Source organism: Uloborus diversus, chromosome 1 (assembly GCF_026930045.1).
Source record: "Uloborus diversus isolate 005 chromosome 1, Udiv.v.3.1, whole genome shotgun sequence".
NCBI classification, from domain to species: domain Eukaryota; kingdom Metazoa; phylum Arthropoda; class Arachnida; order Araneae; family Uloboridae; genus Uloborus; species Uloborus diversus.
Window position 1 is genome coordinate 75,548,889 of NC_072731.1, and position 19,609 is coordinate 75,568,497.

The 19,609-nt window shown below is 34.1% G+C and overlaps 1 protein-coding gene across 1 annotated transcript in view; it reads right to left on the reverse strand.

Moving 5' to 3' along the window:
- Positions 1-19,609, reverse strand: part of LOC129234654 (transport and Golgi organization protein 2 homolog) — an 81,494-nt gene that overhangs the window by 30,461 nt on the left and 31,424 nt on the right. Inside the window, exons 2-4 of the mRNA XM_054868694.1 lie at positions 15,332-15,460; positions 8,323-8,437; positions 1,846-1,919 (exon numbers count right to left, since the gene is read on the reverse strand). Of these exons, the coding sequence (XP_054724669.1) occupies positions 1,846-1,919; positions 8,323-8,437; positions 15,332-15,460 (318 nt within the window). The remainder of the gene's footprint in view (positions 1-1,845; positions 1,920-8,322; positions 8,438-15,331; positions 15,461-19,609) is intronic.

The following is a 19,609-nucleotide window of genomic DNA, read 5'->3' on the forward strand; positions in this document are numbered from 1 at the left end:
TATGAAATATAATTTTTTAAAACCGGGATGTTCTTGTATGATAACCCTGTACAGGGTCTGTATAAAAGTAATGAGACTGAGCTGTGTTCTAAGAATTTATTGCAGATATTAATGCTTACACCTAAAATTCTTTAAAGTATGGCCCTTGGCCTAACCCACACTTATCCCAGCGGGTCTTCTCTGCTTCGAAGGCTGCTTTGTTGTGTGCTTCCAGAATGTCCTTTAAAAGTCTTGTACCAACGCTTTCACGGGCTCTAGATCCAGAATTCCATGGGGAAGCCTATTTAGTGATGTTTTCATCTTCGTTAATAGGAAGAAGTCGGCTGGAGCTAAATAGTGACTGTAGGCGGGCTGGGGAAGTGTAGAGATACCATTATATTGACCAGGAAGTTTTGGAGGATGAAGCAGGTGTTTCCAACGTTTCTCAAATTTTCAAGGATGATGCTGTGAACTGTCATTTTATCAAGTCCAACTTCATCTGCAATCATTCTCACACTTAACCAGCGGTCCGAATTTAGCACAACATGCACACGTTCCACATTTGTGTACCTTCTGCTGGTTGACGGACACACTGTTTGAGATTCATCCACGACGCTCTACTGGTCATTTTTGAAACACTTGTGCCGCCGAAACACATGTGCCTTTAACAGACAATTACCTCCGAACATTTGCTTACACATCTCTAAAGCCTCTGAGGTCGATTTACCAAGTTCCACACAAAACTTAATCACGTAACGCTGCTCAAATGTTCTCTGCATTTTGAAGCTGGAACCGACGTTTGCAACATAGTTACACTATAACGACGATGCTGCGCAAACAAAGATTCACAGGCGACTGCGTACCGGAATGAGTACCACCAGTAACCCCCACCACCGATCTAAGCAGTTTCTGCGATCTTGAGAGTTACAGTCGCATCAGGAAAAGACGAGTCTCATTACTTATTATACAAACACTGTATATAGAAAAAGCTTTGCATGATGATACATGACCTTTTTATGAAATTATTGGAAAAAAGCTATTTTACCAAATCTGTTTGATTTCAAAGAAAAAAAATACTGTCAGATAGAGGGAAAAATTACCTTTGTTCACGTACTTAAAAAAAAAAAAAAAAAAAAAAAAAAAAAAAAAAAAACTGATCATTTTTGTAGCAGAGAAAAAAAATTGATAACTAAAGTGGGGTTGGGGATCAAGTACCCCCAGTCTCTCCTACTGTAACGCAAATATGAATCGACAACTTTTAATTATGATCACCTTCTCGATATTTTACTGTGTCGTATTTGCTTTGAACGAAGCTTTGATTTATCTAATCGTAAGGCTCATTTGTTTCTAAATCGTTTGTAAGTCGGAGATTATCTACAATGAATAGTAGCAATGTCCTTACGGTAGGAAAGTTGCAAATTTCTTCTATGATGGAATTTATTCTTGATTTTCCTTTTATGCTGCATTAGTAAAGATAGTCAATATTTTTTTAAAGGTTTATTGTGCTATAAGTGAGATAAAAATGAAAGAACTTAGAATTCTTTTTAAATTTTCTACTAAAATGTATCCAATTTTTAAACCAATATAAATATAGTTTACACGCACGGGACAAACCTGACCTAAGTGAGAGTTGACTTTTTTTTATGTATTAGCTACTTGTTTTTAATTACATTTGAAGATTTGTTAAATCTCCAAAAATAAATAATCAGTTGCTGAACATTAACAATCAACTACAATCAGTAAAGCAAGTCAAAGCTAAAGAAAAGAGAATTGTTTTTTGAAAAACTTTTAAACTTCAACAAATTTAGTATTTAACTACTTCATTAAAAGTTTCATAAGCATTTCCTGTTTTTAACCAAGCGTTACCTGGTGTAAGTATAACTGGTCCTTCATCCCCATCATTTGTGTAGTAAGCAGCAGTCACTTCGCCCAGCATCGGTCTGCACATCATAAAAGACAAAGAAATAAAATAAGGGCATTTGAGGTCATTATTTTCAAGTTTAATATTTTTAACAAGTTGAAATGAAGCAAGGAAATAAAATGAATAAAATGCCAGTGGATCTAACAGAAGAAAAAGTTAAGATTTGTGAATGAGAAATAGAAATTTTAAATGAAGTGCAAAACTTTAACTTGAGGGAGGCAAACTTAAAGTAATTTCTAAGGTTGTAACCATTCCTCTTTACCTGTGAAGTAACACAGAAAACTAGTATTCATCTAATCCCTACCTGTTTGTTACATTATACCTACTTATGTGTTATCACTGTTTTTTTGGAACATACTATTCTCCAACTCCATTATGTTTACATAATTCAACAAACTAAGCTTGACAGAATCATACAAATAAAATTAAAAAAAAACTATTGCCGCAATCTGGTGCTCTAATAAGTGAAGAAATCCCACTAACCAATGGGGAAAGGTAACTGAAACTGAATCCAACAATGAATGCACTGGTAGCATAGTAAGGACGGATCCAGAAAATGTTCAAGGAGGGGGCGATTGATTTCAGATACTTATCCTTTTATAAATTTCAAAACCTCCCCCTCCCTAACATCATAGATGACTGTCTCAAATTAAGTTTCTTTTTATTAGATTGGAATTTCTAGTTCTAAAAAAAGTCATCAAAAGTGTCCTATAATCGCTCTTTTTGGACTTCAATTTTAAAAACTTTCTAGGGGAAAGCCCCCCCCCCCCCCAAAACCCATCGTACATCATCTAAGATAGTCGAAAATTGAGGTTTTTGAACTTCAAAAAACTTTCTATGCAAACTTCCAATCCTTGACACTTAAGGGTCAATCCATACAGTTTCGACGGATGAGTGCGCTCGACCATTTTTAATTTTTTTGAAACTCATATCTCAAAAAGATGCACATGAATCATGTTTAAAACGACTTTTATTTTTCCCCTAACCTTAATCTTTGATTTTTTAGAGGTCATCAAAAGTCATTTTCGTAGTCAAAAATGGGACTTTTAGACCTTTGCATTTTGGCCTAAATCTAATTGAATAACAATCATGCCAGTAAATTTAACATTTTAATGTTAAAGTACATAAGACAATAGTCTCACACGCTGAGCTATGTAGCTATAACTTAATAATTAAAATAATGGCAGCAACCAAAGTTCAAGGTCAAATGTAAAATTTTTACTCATTTCAAAGGGTCATAACTCGCTTGGGGATAAAAGCACAAACTGAAATATGGCAAAAACTAATCACTGGAGTCACACTAATGAGAAAATCTAACTTTAATTGTGTGTTTGTCTACCCTCTATAAATTACAGCTCCTCAAATATCAGCAAATTGACAAAAATGACATTTTTAGACCCCTGTAATTCAAAAGGGGATGGAATTAAAAATACAATTTCTTAGCCAATTGAATATTCCATTCAAATACTATGCATTATATATATATATATATATATATATATATATATATATATATATATATATATATATATGTATATATTTGTGTATTTGTTTCGTAAAAAAGATACAGGCCTTTAAAATTGAGTAATTTTGCTAGTTAATTCACATACTAAAACAGAAATTAAAAGTGTGAAAACTTCATTACACCTTCTTAAATTACATATATTGTGCTCTATATTATATATTATACTGAAAAAAACATATTGTGTATAAAAATAATTATTTTAATTGGATAACTTAGAAATATTTGGACATGAATCAGTAGTTCATACTTAATTGACAGCTCAAAAGTAGTAAATATATAGACTTTTCTCCGCACACACCCCACCTCTTAGCCGTAGGCCTTAGGTTCCACCGCCCGGGGGGTCCGCGTAAATATATAGACTATACTGATAATGTACACACACGAATTTTCAATACATACATACTCTTTGTAAATTAACTTAAGTGACTTGCCTTAAACATATGCAATCACATTGTGTATACAAAATTTAAATTTAAAAAAGTGCTTTTTTTCATTGCTATTTATTCAAAAATAAATGCAAATGTTATGCCATGATAAACAAAAACACACTACAAAACTTCAATCAATTTGAAAACTCACATTCTATGCACAAATATAATTTTAATCCCTTATTAACTGCTATATTTCCTCTCAAAAGGTGTTATTGATGGCGAGTGTAAAGCGGTGTAAGTCACAAAACGCTGCGTTTCATATCTCGGTGAATATTGGTCGTTGTAGTGTCAAACTTTTTGCGTTGGAATTATTTTCAAGGAGATTATTTCCCTGAAGATCAGTTATTGGATCTAGGGCCCGGGCCCGTATAAAAAGTAAAATATTGCTTTTATTAACTCATTTTAATTTTTGCTTCAAACTTTCAATATCTTATTTCTGCATCTCATTTTGAACATTTTTGAAATTGGAAGTATGCCTCTAGGACTAACGGTTGCGAAAATAGCGGTCTTGCAGGTTAAAACGGAACACCATGTTTTTTAACTACTTGAGCTGTCAAGTATGAACTACTGATTCATGTTCAAATATTTCTAAGTTATCCAATTAAAATAATTACTTTTATACTTAAAATATGTTTGTTTTTCCAGTATAATATATAATATAGAGTACAAAATATGTAATTTAGGAAGGTGTGGGGAAGTTATCACACTTTTTATTTCTGTTTTAGTGAGTGAATTAAATAGCAAAATTACTCAATTTTAAAGGCCTGTATCTTTTTTACAAACCAAACACACAAAAACAATATATATAACATGCATAGTACTTGAATGGAATATTCATTTGGCTAAGAAATTTTATTTTTAATTCCATCCCCTTTTGAATTACTATGGTCTAAAAATGTCATTTTTGTCAATTTGCTGATATTTGAGGAGCTGTAATTTATAGAGGGTAGACAAACACACAACTACAGTTAGATTTTCTCATTAGCGTGATTTCAGTGATTAATTTTTGCTATATTTCAGTTCGTGTTTTTATCCCCAAAGCGAGTTACGACCCTTTGTAATGAGTAAAAATTTTACATTTGGCTTACTGCCATTATTTTAATTATTAAGTTACAGCTACATACCTCAGTGTGTGAGATTATTATCTTATGTACTTTAACATCAAAATGTAAAATTTGCTGCCTTGATTGTTATTCAATTAGATTTGAGCCAAAATGCAAAGGTCTAAAAGTCCCATTTTTGACTACGAAAATAACTTTTGATGACCTCTAAAAAATCAAAGGTTAAGGTTAGGGTAAAAATAAAAGTCGTTTTAAACATGATTCATGTGCATCTTTTTGGGGTATGAGTTTCAAAAAAATAAAAAATGGTGGAGCGTACTCATCCGTCGAAGCTGTATGGATTGACAAAGTTTTTTGAAGTTCAAAAACCTCAATTTTCGACTATCTTAGATGATGTACGATGGGTTTGGGGGGAGGGGGGCTTTCCCCTAGAAAGTTCCCCTAGAAAGCACTTTTTTTAACACATTTAGGAACGCATTTGCGAACGCTTTTTGAACACTGACACATGTCCTTTTCTATCTGTAACAAACTTTTTCTGATACTTTTTACAACACTTACGAAAGATTCCTTTAATTATTCCAGTAGTATTTGCGATTAATTTTACAGAAATCTCCCGGGGTACCTCTTAACCCCACAAGGAATGGACGATCTTCAACTAGAGAAGGAAATCCTTTTTGACGGCATTTACGACACCGACCAACAATGATTTGTTGAAACAAAGCTCCTAGTAAAGTATCTTTCAATCAGAGCGGGTTAGGAAATGAAACTAGCTATGTGTGAGGTATTAACAAAATTAATTTTTTTTTTTAACTTCTACCGCGGCTTCTCATGGCGGCACAGATCCGAGTAGTCCAATTATAGATGCCTCTGCTGCAAAAGGTCCGGCTGAGTTTTAGCGATGGCGTAGGTTAAGTTGGCCTTAAAGGCATCGGTGGGCTGCGATTTATTTGTATAGATCTGTAACTTCAGGAAGCCCTACAAGAAAGTGTACACATGGGTTAAACTGTACGCTCTTTGTGGTCATTTTCACGTCACCTTAGCGAGAGACGACTATGCCTTTAAATCTTTCATGCAGAACGTGCATCGTGGCGCCCGCTGAGTGGCACGTAGAACCGTTAGGTTGGAAGAATATATTATCTACGTCCATATCCTTCAGTTTGGGCAAAAGAAATCAACTGTAGAGCCTCCTCTAGCGCTCAATGTTAACGATAATGGCCTCACCAACGTCGTTTTCAAATAGGTACGGACCAAAGACACTGCCGGTCCTAAATCCGCCCCAAACCGTCCCTCTTTTAATTCATTGCCACCTGGTAAACTTCGCGTGGGTCGGCATCGTCCTACAAGTAGTTGTGAAGGGTCACAGCATCTGCCGTAAATGGACACAACGAGCGCAACGCTTGCACTGACAAACACTCATTTCGAGAAAAAAATTCTTGTATTTGGACGTGATGCTCAATTGTGTAAATTTACATTGCAGGGCCTAATTACCGCACATACCATCAAGGCCTAGGCCTAGAGCCCCGTCTTCCTTAGGGGCCCCATTTTTTTATGCATAGCATTGAAACATTATGTATTTTTGTGAAAATAATAAAAATTCCTCTCTCAAATAAATGTAAAACATTATTTTGCTTTGATTTCTTAAAGTGATAGAATAGAGAGGGGGCCTCCAAAGCATTGTGGGCTAGGGCCTCATTTTTAGTTAGTCGGGCCCTGTTCCATGGTGATTTGGCATCACTGCCTGAATAATAAACAACAGGTTCGACAGTTGCCACCAAAACAACAAGGTCGCCACCGGCTGACAACATCTACCTGTGCCAATTAGTATTATATTGAGAGATTATCTTGACTGGTGGTTGAAGAAAGCTGTTGAAATTATATTTGATGTTGAGAAAGCAATGTTTTCACAAGACATGTGTTCCGAATCTATTCTCAAATGTTCCCCCGGTATGTTCCCAAATGTGGTCCCAAGTTTAAATTATTCTATATCCTGAGTACTTACATTCAATAAAGCAATGTGAATAGAGAATTATTTTTTATGAGGTTAAGTAAGCTATCTAAGTCTGCACAGAAAGACCAAAAGTGGTTAGACAAAAACATGCAAACAATCTAGATGTCAATTTAAACCATTATGGGTAAGATCGAATAGAGAGATCAGTTAACGCGGACATGAAAACATTCAATGGACACCAATGAGAAGTGATAAAAGGTAAATAGAGTGAAGCTTTCAAATCTTGAGCAAGGATCTCAAATCACGTGAGGTTTTTTTAAGTAAAGTATTAGAAGAAATCAGGTGTCTTTCACCCGTTTTACGTAAAACGTGCCTTCCATACGTCGTAGTTGAACCATGTGACTTTTGGGATCTTTACCTCAGCGCTTCATTAGCAACTGATTGGATTTGCTCCCTCCAGTTACTAATTCCTGCCCTAAGATGGACACTCACCGCACTAACCACTGACGTCATCAAACGTCATGAAACGTTCGAATATATCCTATAATTTCACGAAATATGTCTCCCTCAGAGCTACACGGTTGCCAACCACTGCCAGTGAGTTGACCGGGACAAGTGATATTTGCATTGAGTAGTTATAGTTAGTTTCTGAAGTCAAGTGTTGACTTCATTAGATAAGCAGAGCTCTGCCAAATGACAACAAAAAGCAATGCTTGACAAGTAAGGTGGCAAACAAATTGCTTGACCAGAGACAGATGGCAGCTGAACTGGAAGTGGAAACAGACCACTTTATTTTGTGATAGGTAGAATCAGCGAGATCACGTGAGCAGTAAAACCTATACTGCTTGCGCGTTCTCCGCTTGTGCAATCTCGCTAATCCTACCGATTACAAAATGATGTAATCAGGTTCCGCTTCCAGTTCACCCGCCATCTTTTCCAGTAGTCAAGCTATAGCTAGTTTATGAAGTCGCAGACCGACACCACATGATTTAGTTCGTACACTCCGAAGAAAATATCTGGGAAGTATATCTTGCTTCCGTAGATAACGAGAAAATAATGCCTAGCTTCTCAAAAAACACATTGTACCGATTTCCTCTGAAATCTACTATAGATTCCAAAATTTTAAACTGAATTTTTCAGTCATTTGCTGATATCTTTCTATAGTTTTTCCTTCAATCTAAACTTGAAATTGACTGTTCATAGGGAGAATTAGGATCGAAAACCTTCTTTAGTATTTTTTTTTTTTGCGTGTGTGTGCGTGTGTGTGTGTGTGTGTGTGATCTTTAAATAGTACAGACAAATAATATATATATATATATATATATATATATCGTCGTCTCAGAGCAACAGTAAGACATCTAATCCCAGAAATTACAGTAAGATATCCTACTGTCGCACTGAGGCGACGATATATGAACTTGTGTACGTTCTAAAATTTGCAAAAATCGACTTCTTACTTGACATCGATTGTGACGAGTAGAAATTCGTTGTACATATCTGCTTCTCTACGCAGTCGCTGCAAATACGTCACGCCATCATCTCCGTTTTCCAAATAGTTCACGGCTAAAAATCCTGAAATCAAAAGAAGCCTGTAAACTATCGGATATTGACTGAAAAGTTTTATTTCATCGCGAAATTATTGGTTTACTAGCAAAAATACTCGGCGTCGCCTGAGTCAGTAATAATAATGAGCAACAATCGCTATTTCCATTCGTTTTCTGTTTTCACTGAAAGAACTCAAAACACACCGCTTTGACGTGATTGAAAATCAAGCTTCTTCCTTAGCAATAAAAGTAAAATGGCAGTAAGCATAAAGAACAAAATAGTATTCTTTTAGAAACTAATGCACAACATTTAAACATATACAAATTTGAAAAAAATTTAAAGTATGAAATTAAACTTCCCTTGTCTAAAAAGATTTATTAGTTAATACTTTTTATTTTGAACATAGTCTAAAACCTTCTCTATATAGCTACAAGTGCAAACTGTTCAAAAAAAAAAAAAAAAAAAATGTAGCTGCCGGTAATCCCCTTATACTTGCTTTAGTTATTTTGGAAATTTTCAATTATTGTGGATTCTTACTGTGATTTAAAATGTTACCGAATTTGTGGTAATCGTTTTGGGATACCTTGGATAATGCTCCCTCTCCTTACTTTGTAAAACTGTCTGTTACTAATTTTTGTCGAAGAGATATTGTCACCAAATGCAGAGTTACTTCTGGTGACCATAAAATAATGCTAAAAATTTACATCCGAAATGCTTTGAAAATAAGTAGTACAATTTGGCGATTGTTTGAAATTGTGCACAAAGAAAAATTAGTGGAAGTTTTTGTGTTTATGAATTTGAAAATGAGTAATATACAGTAGACCTTCTCAATAAGGGACGCTAAGACTTTTAATTGATTTGGGATTGGACTTTTTGTCTGTTAAATAGAGGTGTCCCTTAAAATAATCAATTATCCAACGTATTGAAGCAAAAACATGCAAATTATTGGAGACACGTGTTTTCTGATGCATTTTCTGTAGTATCATGTAACATCTTCAAATATTTTCCAACGAGCTGCCATTACTTCATTTTAATAATAAGTGGAGATATTTTCCAAAAAATGGAGTCGTTCTCCTTTGTTACGACTGTCTTTCTATTTTCTTGATTTTTTAGCTTGGATTCTTGCGTTGAATGCATATTCAGCAGAGTACCTACTCATTTTGCTTTACTCATCCTTCTTTAAAAAAAAAAATCTTTTTAAAAATGGAAGTATTTTTTTTGAAGGAGACCTTTAAAAAAGCCTTTTTCTAAGTAGGCAGAAGGTCTACATTGTAACATTACTGGTATTTTTTATCCTAAATATTTTTAGTCAATGTAGAGTGTGAACTTATTCAAAACTGTTTATGAAAATGTACATTGCATTAAATAAGTTTTAAATATTAGCATTTTTTTTTAAAATGTTATGTTGGTCTTATCTAAACTGTTACATTAGTCACAGATCAAATGTTACTTTAGTGACAGTAATTATTTTGTATCTACTGTGTATAAAATAAATATTTTGCACTTTTTAAAAAATAAATATTATACAGATGTAAGAAAATAAAACGTGCTGTTTGGTTCAATCATCTGGTTTAGTTTTTAAACGAAAAATAGTACATTTTCCTGACTAACGTAATGCAAATATTTTCAGTGAAATGACCAAACTAATTAAAATACTTATCTTAAAATGTATATAAAAAGAACAGTAAAGTTTATTGGGCCAACATCTAATCTTCTAGAATAAATATAGTTCTTTTAAAAATTTGTAAAATTTTTTACATTACGCAAGAAAACTTAGACGCATGTTTTTTGCGTTTGCTAAGCCTTTTCTACAACCTCGCACGTTTAGAGCCTGAAGAAAATCACAGGATGAAATTTTTGCAAACTGGATTTATGTACCAGAAAGTATGCTGAATGAAATGATATACCACAATTAAGGCTTTATGGGGGGAGGAAAAAATCCTGAGGCTGAGGTTGACATTTGTGTGGAATGACCCGGGAGAGGTTTTAGTTTCAATGTCCTTTCATTCTTGCCTGCATTGTCAGGAAAACACAACAGTGTGTCAAATAATTCATTTCTTTATACTGAGGGGCGTAGCGCTGGGGGGGGGGGATAGTATGTGTCAGGACCGTTACATTATATACATTTCTATACATGTCAGAACCCTTGTGAACTCCTGAAAGTTAAATTCTGGTTGCGCTAGTAACCTCAGTATTTATTCATTCTACTGCTTGTTTAGATTTCAAACCTTATTATCTGTTTACTGTGCAATATTGCAATAAGTACTAATAAAATTCTAAATATTCTTTTATGATAAATGTTTTCCGGTTTTATATTCTAAGATAATGCTTAATAAACTAAATGGTAAGGACTCAGTCGTCCCTCGCTACTTCGAGCTTCGACTTTCGCGGCTTCACTACATCGCGGTTTTTTCGTTTTTTTTTTTTTTTTCAAATATTGTAATTAGTCTTTTTTATGTACTCCTATAAACTTTTTCCTACAAAAGAATAACAAAGTATGTCTTTCAAGTAAGGTAAGCTCTTCTGAGGGGCTGTAGTTGTACTAGCTGTGGGTGTGGAGGTATAAAATCGCCGAAGAAAGTGTAGCGAATCACTATTTTATTTTAACCTTTAAACACTGTAACTGGAAAGTATAAATCACTAGAGGATAAATAAATCTGTAAATGGTGTTCAACAGTGTGCTAGCTTTTTAAGTTGTATGCGCAATACCTTTAATGAGGATAAATGTACAAGAACGGGAGCACATACGGTCACTAACTGGCAATTAATTCTTAATCGAACAAGTTAAGCTATTTTCATAGATTGATAGAAGTGTGTAAGAAATGCATGTGTGTATGTAGTTTTATTTCCCAATAATATATATAACTATGTGATATCTATTACGTCTAATATATCTCATTTTCTCATACTTTGTGTAATAAAGGTAATGCAAATGTAATGGTGGCTAAGGGTGCTGTTTCATGTCTAGAGGGCTCAAACTATGTTAAAAACCTATTTTAACAGTGCTAAGTAAGTGGATGCGCTCTAGTTAGGAAAATATTCGGTTTATAAATACAGAATCCTACTTCGCGGAAATTCAGTTATCGCGGTAAAGCCTGGAACGAATTAACCGCGATAAACGAGGGTTGACTGTACACCGCCAGCTCAGTTATTCCATCCGAAAACTGCAGTTTCTTGCTTTGTAGCACTCATCAACCCGGAATAGGAATTACCTGAGCTGGAGGTGAAAAACCTCTTAAGGGAGCCAAGAGAGGGGAGAGGGAGAGTAAGGGAGAGAATAGTCAAGAGTAAGGAGTTCGTTACAGATGCAAATTACATTACCAAGCACAATTACAATGCACATTCATTCATAGCAGCGACACTTTCCCCTTTTTGTGAACCGCCTTCACTGCTTTTATGAAAATTTGATTTTAGTCGACAAAAAGAGGATTATCGTAAATTGCGGGGAAACTTCCGAGAAATTTTTTTTTCCTCCCTAACTGCTGAACACTAACTTCAACATTAAAAGTCAATTGTGAACTTTTCATCATTTGGCTTTCTATTATTTTTTTCACAATAGGAGGAGATTATTGGAGGATCATTGTCTCAAGTGTTACGTAATCCAAACAAGTTCATGCTATAAAAACTTTTGAAAAGTAATTCTCTTTTTTTTTCTTTTGTCTTTTAATGTTGAAAAAAATGCAAAATACTGCTATAAAAATATTTTTATTACACTATTCTTCTTATTATTATTCTTAATATTTCTTATAAACTCTACAAATATGATCCTGATAAGACGGAGATCCGGATAAACGGGGGCCCGATAAACGAGGTTCAACTGACTTGTTTTATTTGTAACTTATCAAAAACATCAATATGAATGTGATCAAAAAAATATTTTAACTGTATAAATTTGTTACCGATAAACCAGAAATCCGGATAAACGGGAGGCGGACAAACGAGGTTCGACTGAATTGTCATATTTGTAACTAGTCAAAAACATCAACATGAAAGCGATCAAAAACTTTTTAGTCGCAACAAATTTGATCCCTAAAAGGGAGCCGGATAAACGAGGTTCTGTTCGGTGCAGTATTATTTTATTTGTAATTAGCGGTACCCGCACGGATTTGGCCGTAGTAAAAAAAAATTAAAAGGTCACATGGTTCGCCTGTATATTTACAGTTAATTTTTTTTTTTTTTCAAGGTGTCTTCAGATTTTTGGCAGATTTAAAAACTTAGCATATAGCTTAACAGAAACCAGCCATAGAAATATTTTAAAAGGGGAAGGAAGTTTCCTTTCCTTGCTTAAAACGCAAAATAAGACACTTTCCCAAAAATAAACACAATAGTAAGAACGTTGCAATAGCAATATTTTAATAATTTACTGACCATGGTTCCATATCAAGAAGTTCCGTCTGGAACTAAACGAGCCTACTTTCCCGTATACCCATATCTACTTTCTAGTATCTGATCAATATTCTCAAAAATAGCTAAAATCGCAAATTGTTTCAAGCATATTTTTTAAATATTTTAAGCCGATTTCTATAGGAACAAAATATGCTTCACTCATCTAAAGAATTAGATGAGTAAAAATATAAATAAATAAACGAACAAATAAAATAGCAGCACCTTTTAAACAAAGCAGTTAATACACTTTTTTCTATTAAAAAAAAATTCTTTAAATGCTTTCAAAAAGAAAAAAAAATAATTAAAATTAATAAGCTTATTAAACTAAATACAGGGAGATTATAAAATAACGTGAGGTGTTCAGAGTCCTCTAGCAAGTGAAGTATTGGATGAAACAGTGCCAAATTTCATGGGCAGATCATGGGATTTTGATTTCTGCAATTAAAAAAAAAAAATAGTGCCAAAAGTCACCACCAGGAGGAATTATGGCGCCGCAAAAGTGTATTGCTTACGAATACTGAAGAATTAAATGCCAAAAAATGCAGCACACATCAAGTTTTTTGCTACAAATAATTGTTGCTTACAAATGAAGTTCAGTAAAACCAACAAGAAATTTCAATTTGTAACAAGAGAAGAATTTTACCAAATGTCGTTAGGAAGAAATTTCGGCGCGGTAGCAAGGACTTCTTTCTGAATAATATTCATGTTAAATGGTGCACCTCCCCATGTTAGGCTTTAGGTACTGAGTGTCTGGCGGCAACATTTCTTTGATAGCAGTTTTATTGGCGCTCTGTTGAGTTGGGTAACTTTGCTAGTTGAAGGTATTCCAACTTAAATCAGTGCCAATAACACAGAGGTATATGAAGAGAAAAACTAAAGAAACTTTATTTATTGAAAACAAAATCCACTCACTGGTCGAACTTTCCTACGTTCATTTAACAGTCTGCTAAAACATAACATAAATTGTCAAAATTGGTATTTTGGCTCTTGCCTCCTGCTATCGAAATCCAGCAACATTTGAAGTGGTTATTAATGGCAGATACCTGTTTCTACTTGAATGAACTCATTTTGAGAAAATGAGAAGAGAAGGACGCTTTGTATTCTCGAACTGTCCGTTTCATTAATCATGGATTGAATTTCAATGAAAATGCATATCTATAGACTTTCATTCGCACATCCTAAATAATTTCGAGTAGACAGTTTCATTGTTGTTACTGTGCAGTAGGTAAAACTATCGAACTTACCGAAAATTCTCCGGGCACGTTTAACATTGAAACGATACCTAGAGGTCAAGCTTGTTATTGTTTTTTTTCTTTCATGTTGTTTCTGTCGCAGTTTTACTAGAAAGTTCCTCGTAAGTTCGATAAACAAGAACATTTTTGGCTGATGAATAATTCTAAAGAGAAAAAACAAAGTGCATACTTGTTTTATGTTTTTTTTTACAGCTAATGAGTCAAGATATGCTTATTCATCAACTGCATTTAAATGAAATATTTTTTCTAGATTTTTCTTACGTAGCTATTTTTTAGGACTCGACCTATGCATCGGCCTGGGCGATGCATCGGCGCCGATGGTTCAACAATTTAGCCATCGCCATCGGGGGCCGATGCTAACTTGCAGGAAACATCGGCCCATCGGCCTAAAAAACATCGAAAAGCCGATGGAATTGGCCGATGTTTTTGAAAAAAAAAAGAACCTTTGCTGTTTTACTTTTTAATACAAAGTAAAGGGAGTTATTGTTTTCACATAAATTTTTTTACTTAAATTTCAGTATGAATTTCTATTTTAGTCACCCTTGAAAGAATTTTTAATACTGCATTCAGGTACAAACAAGTTGATATTTGCGTTGTTTTTTGTGGCTGTATGTATGTATGTATCTCTTATAAGTCATAACTCAAAAATGGTAAGCTGTAGAAGGTTAAAATTTCGTAGGTGGGGTCTGCGTACGTTCCAGTTGTGCACTTCCCTCTTTGTTTTCAATCGGGTATTCTAAAAGGTCAATTTACTCTTTTTTTTTTTTTTTTTTTTGTGGCTACTAATTACTTATTTCAATGCAAAACTAATATAACGTCCTAGACTGACGATCATTTGGAAATATATTGTCGAACTGGAAACTAACTTGGAAACAAATATGAGATAAATAATAATTATTAAAAAAATAAGTAAAATAAATAAATAAATACAAATACTTGGTCAGTATTTGTTTTTTCAAACTCAATTTCAGAAACGTTTTTAAGAACCTGTGATTCGAGTTTCACACTAACTGCGTCAGCTACTTTTACACATATCACTGATTCTGCGTAATTCAACCACCCCTTCTCCCCACTTACGGATTGGCTATTATAAATCCTGTCACTAAACATTATTCAACCAGACATGCATGGTTTGTTGACTGCTTTATGAAGTAAAATTAAACATGAACGTCATTGGGATAAAGACACAGCAACAATCTCTTGCGACAAAAACAAAAGAACATATTTTGTGGCCGTCATGGATTTATGTAAAACAGGCATAAGGACTGAAAAGTTATCTCACCTCTGTGCTGCTTATTTCCAAAGTCCAGTGTAGATACCGGCCTCAAGAGATTTAGTAGTGAGGCGACTTGTCCGTTGGTATTCATAGCCAACCACGTGCCCCCTTGTTTGCCTTCTTCAAAATCCATGCCTAATTTAAAAATGAATAAAAAAATAAAAGATAGAGTAACACTGGAAAGCCACAAATAAATTGCGATTCAAAATCTTTTCTCATGAAAAATGGAAAAATAAGTTCAGTCTTTAATAAGAAAAAGAAGAAAAATCTCGAAAAAGATGAAAACAACATAACTGAACACTATTTAGACTTTTTACAGAGCTAAAAATTGAAAAAGAAAAAAAGCAAAGGAGAGTGATGTATTTAGAAAACATGACGTTTAAATGAAAACATCAAAATGTAAAATAACTATAAATACTTTTTAGAAGGAAAAAAGAATCACTTTTAAGATCGAAATGGGGGGAAAAAAGTGCAAATCAAATCAACTTAGCTGAAATGAATTATTTCAATTTACCTCTCCAAATTGAATTAATTTTCCTGGAAAATGTAAAATTTTTGAGCACTATTATAAGAAAAAGTCAAAAATAAAATCACCCTCCCGCCGCTCTTCCAAATAAGGAAAATTAGTGTTTTCATCAATTAAAACAGAACTGAACTCTAATTGGGGGAAAAAACCATTCAAGTAATAATGTTAGTACTAAAATGAAACACCAGCCAAGAGTTTTTTTTTTTTTTTTTTTTTTCACGTTACGACGAAAAAGTAAATGTCATCCTTTTTTCCAGTTACTCCAACCTAAACGCTCAAGAAGTCGTGGAGAAAGCTAAGGGATTATCTTGGATTTCTTTACATAAAACAGTATAACTAAATCAGTCTCTTACTGAATTATTTTAACGGTCATATTAATTCAAACACCAACGTGTACAGGAATTGAAGCCTGTTTTGTTTTCATAGCAATACAATAAAATGAACATTATGAATTAAGAAAACAAACAAATAAAAAAAAAGCGTAGTACGAATCAAACAAAATACAAATAATTAATGAAATGAAAAAGTTTAAAAGTATGCAATGTTTTAAAATTAATTAAAAAGTATAAAAAGTAAAGTTAGATTTTATATGCTTCGATCAGACAATGAGTGATACGAAAATTGACGATGAAAGTTTACCACAGTTTTGAAATACCCTTACATATACAAATAGATTGCTTTAAACATTTTAGGCAAATTTTAATAAAATCATTGTTCAACAATGACCCTGAACAATAAGGAATTTTTAATTGAAGGCTCACCTGCATTATGACTTGCAATTTGTTAAAAACAATTATAATTCACGTTCTAATTCGCAACTGCAACAAATTATTGGGGGCGCCAGTCTAATGGCGGATAAAAAAGGAAAAACAAACAAATGCCGTATCTTATAACATTCTTTGACGCTTAGTGTCATCGTGTTTGTGGGAAGCTTTCTTTTCTATTCTTTTGAAATTACATTACACCATAAATTGTCTGAAGCCTGTAATTTACCCCAAAGAAAACACGTGGAATGGAATGTTTTACCTTTTACTTTAGTATTGTTAATCACCGCAAGGTAGCGTATTCGAGCTCTGGAGTTGCGAATTGCTTTGATGGAAAAATTTTTGTCTGATGCAGAAAAAATAGGGGTTCCTATTTATATTTAACTTGAATTTGTGTGAGCATTTTTTCGGCCTCATATTAGAGGATTTACGCCAAAATGAATATTGAAATTGTAATAAACTAATAATTAATGTTTAATTAATAAATTTGATTATAGAATATTGCATTCTCATCGGGTCTGAGGTTACATACAAAATTTCAAAAGAATCCGATCATAGGAAGTGGGTGACAATTAAGTTTCAAGATTCTACCAACAACGAGACCAAGTTAATAAAAACTAATAAAAACATGGTAATAATAATTAAATAGAATTTTTACGATGCTTTTTTTTATTCAATAAATTTTGTTACGAAACACAAACATAGTACTTTTGTTATTCATTTTAATTTCTTCACTTATGCGGTAGTTGAAAAAATAATTCTTAATACATAATATAGCTTAAATACTATAGATTCCGTTTAAAACAAAACATTGATTATTTTTTAAAAAATGAGAAAATTACATTCATTTCCAGAAAAGACAATTTGTAATTAAGCTATCAGAGTCCAGCAAAAATGCCAACTATTTACAAACATTTCAACAAAACATTAGGAACATAGTTGAAAATTTTACGCAAAGGTAATGACTTTTTTTTTTCAACCTGTAGTAGTAGAAATCAGTGAACTTTCTGATACGTATCAGAAACTGACAATTATTTCTTTCAATTCTTAAAAAAAGTTGATTGAAATTTCTGAAACTTTAGTATTTTCAGATAAGTCGAAAAAAACTAGTTGAAATAAAACTCAGATTCAAAAAATTATGTTAAACATTTTGAGTGCAGTTCTGTCGTTCATTTCATCTTCGCATGAAAAAAATATTTATCCATGATTGACAACGGATTTGTCAATGCAAGTTATTAGTAGTTGATGACTGCAGCGTAATTTAATTTCAAAATTTCATCATCAAAATCAGACTTTCTGTCATAAATTTGAGGTAAAAGTACACAGTGTTTACAATGATATCCTCCCTATAGGAATGAAAAAGTACGAAATGAAACCCCATATCCCATCTCGCATTGTGAACGAAAAATAATAATAATAAGAAGAAGAAGAAGAAGAAAATCTGCGTTTAATTACGGAGTATGTATCTGTATCTTCAAGGAATTCAAACGTTGAGGATAATTTGTACAGAAAAAAGCAAAAACTCTTTAGGCCATAACCTTAATATACACACACGTATTCCACATTTAAAGGAAAAAAAAAAAAAATCCTTCTTCATTGAAAGGAAATGAAGCAATGAAAACTTATATGTATATACAGATGGGGGACAAAATAATATGAACACCTGTGAAATAAGGAAAAATCTTTATTAATAGGGGGTTGGACCACCCTTTGATTGAAGAACAGATTGAATGCGACGGGGGATGGATGCATAAAGGTCATGGACAACATTTAAAGGAATATTAAGCCATTCCTCCTGCAGAATGGTCTCTAATTCCGAAAGTCCGGATGGAGGTGGAAATCGGGAACGAAGTTTGGACTCTAAATATCCCCATAAATGTTCAATAATATTTAAGTCCGGAGACTGAGGGGCCCAGGCGAGATGTTCAACTTCACTGTCATGCTCTTCGAACCATTCTTGGACACATCTGGCAGTGTGTATGGGGGCGTTGTCGTCTTGAAAGAGCGGTCGCTCTCAAGGGAACACAGTCTGGACAAACGGATCGACATGATCCTCTAGAATGCTCAGATAGTGATTAGATTTGACACGCCCATGCAGAATAACAAGTGGCCCAAGACCACGCCAAGATATCGCACCCCATACCACAATTGAGCCACCCCCATGCTTCACAGTCGCAAGAGGCATTCAGGATTAAAGGCTTCTGAGGGCGTTCGCCAGACATAAACGCACCCGGTAGTCTGAAATAGGGTAAATGGTGATTCATATGACCATATTACCTGTTGCCACATCTGTGGGGACCAGACTTTGTGGTCTCTGCACCATTGGCGTCGCTTGAAAGCATTAGTTGCTGTCACCAAGGGTTTTCGAATTGCCACTCTGCCATAAATGTTCGCAGCAAGTTCCATTTTGACAGTTTTTGTTGAAACGGGGTCCTGGAGATGGCTGTTCATTTCAGATGTTATTTCGGATAAGGATTGCTTGCGCTTTCGGGCTACTATGCGCTTCAAATCTCTTCTATCCCTATCAGCAAGGTTTGACTTTCGGCCACTGTGGTGCTTTGAAGACGTCGTCTTACCTTCTTTCGTGTATGCTGTCATAACCTCTGACACCGTACCTCTTGCACATCCCAAAAGCTTTGCTGTTTCCGTAACCGATGGTCCACTTAAACGCGCCCCAACAATCATTCCTCTTTGGAACTCTGTAAGGTCTGACATCTCAACTTATTACAGAAATTTAGAACCAAGTACGCAACATTTGTGACTACTGTTGATACACTGATAGGTTCCTCTTCACGGTTACCAGGTGGCAGACTTCTGTTGCAGGTGGCGTGGCTGTACTATAGGTGTGAAATACGGTATACTTTTTCATAGGTGTTCATATTATTTTGTCCCCCATCTGTAGTTATATGGATTTGCATAATAACATTTGTTTTTAAACGAAAAGCATTTACAGCAGTGAACTTTTGTTCTAACTCTTGTCTTCAAAATCTATTA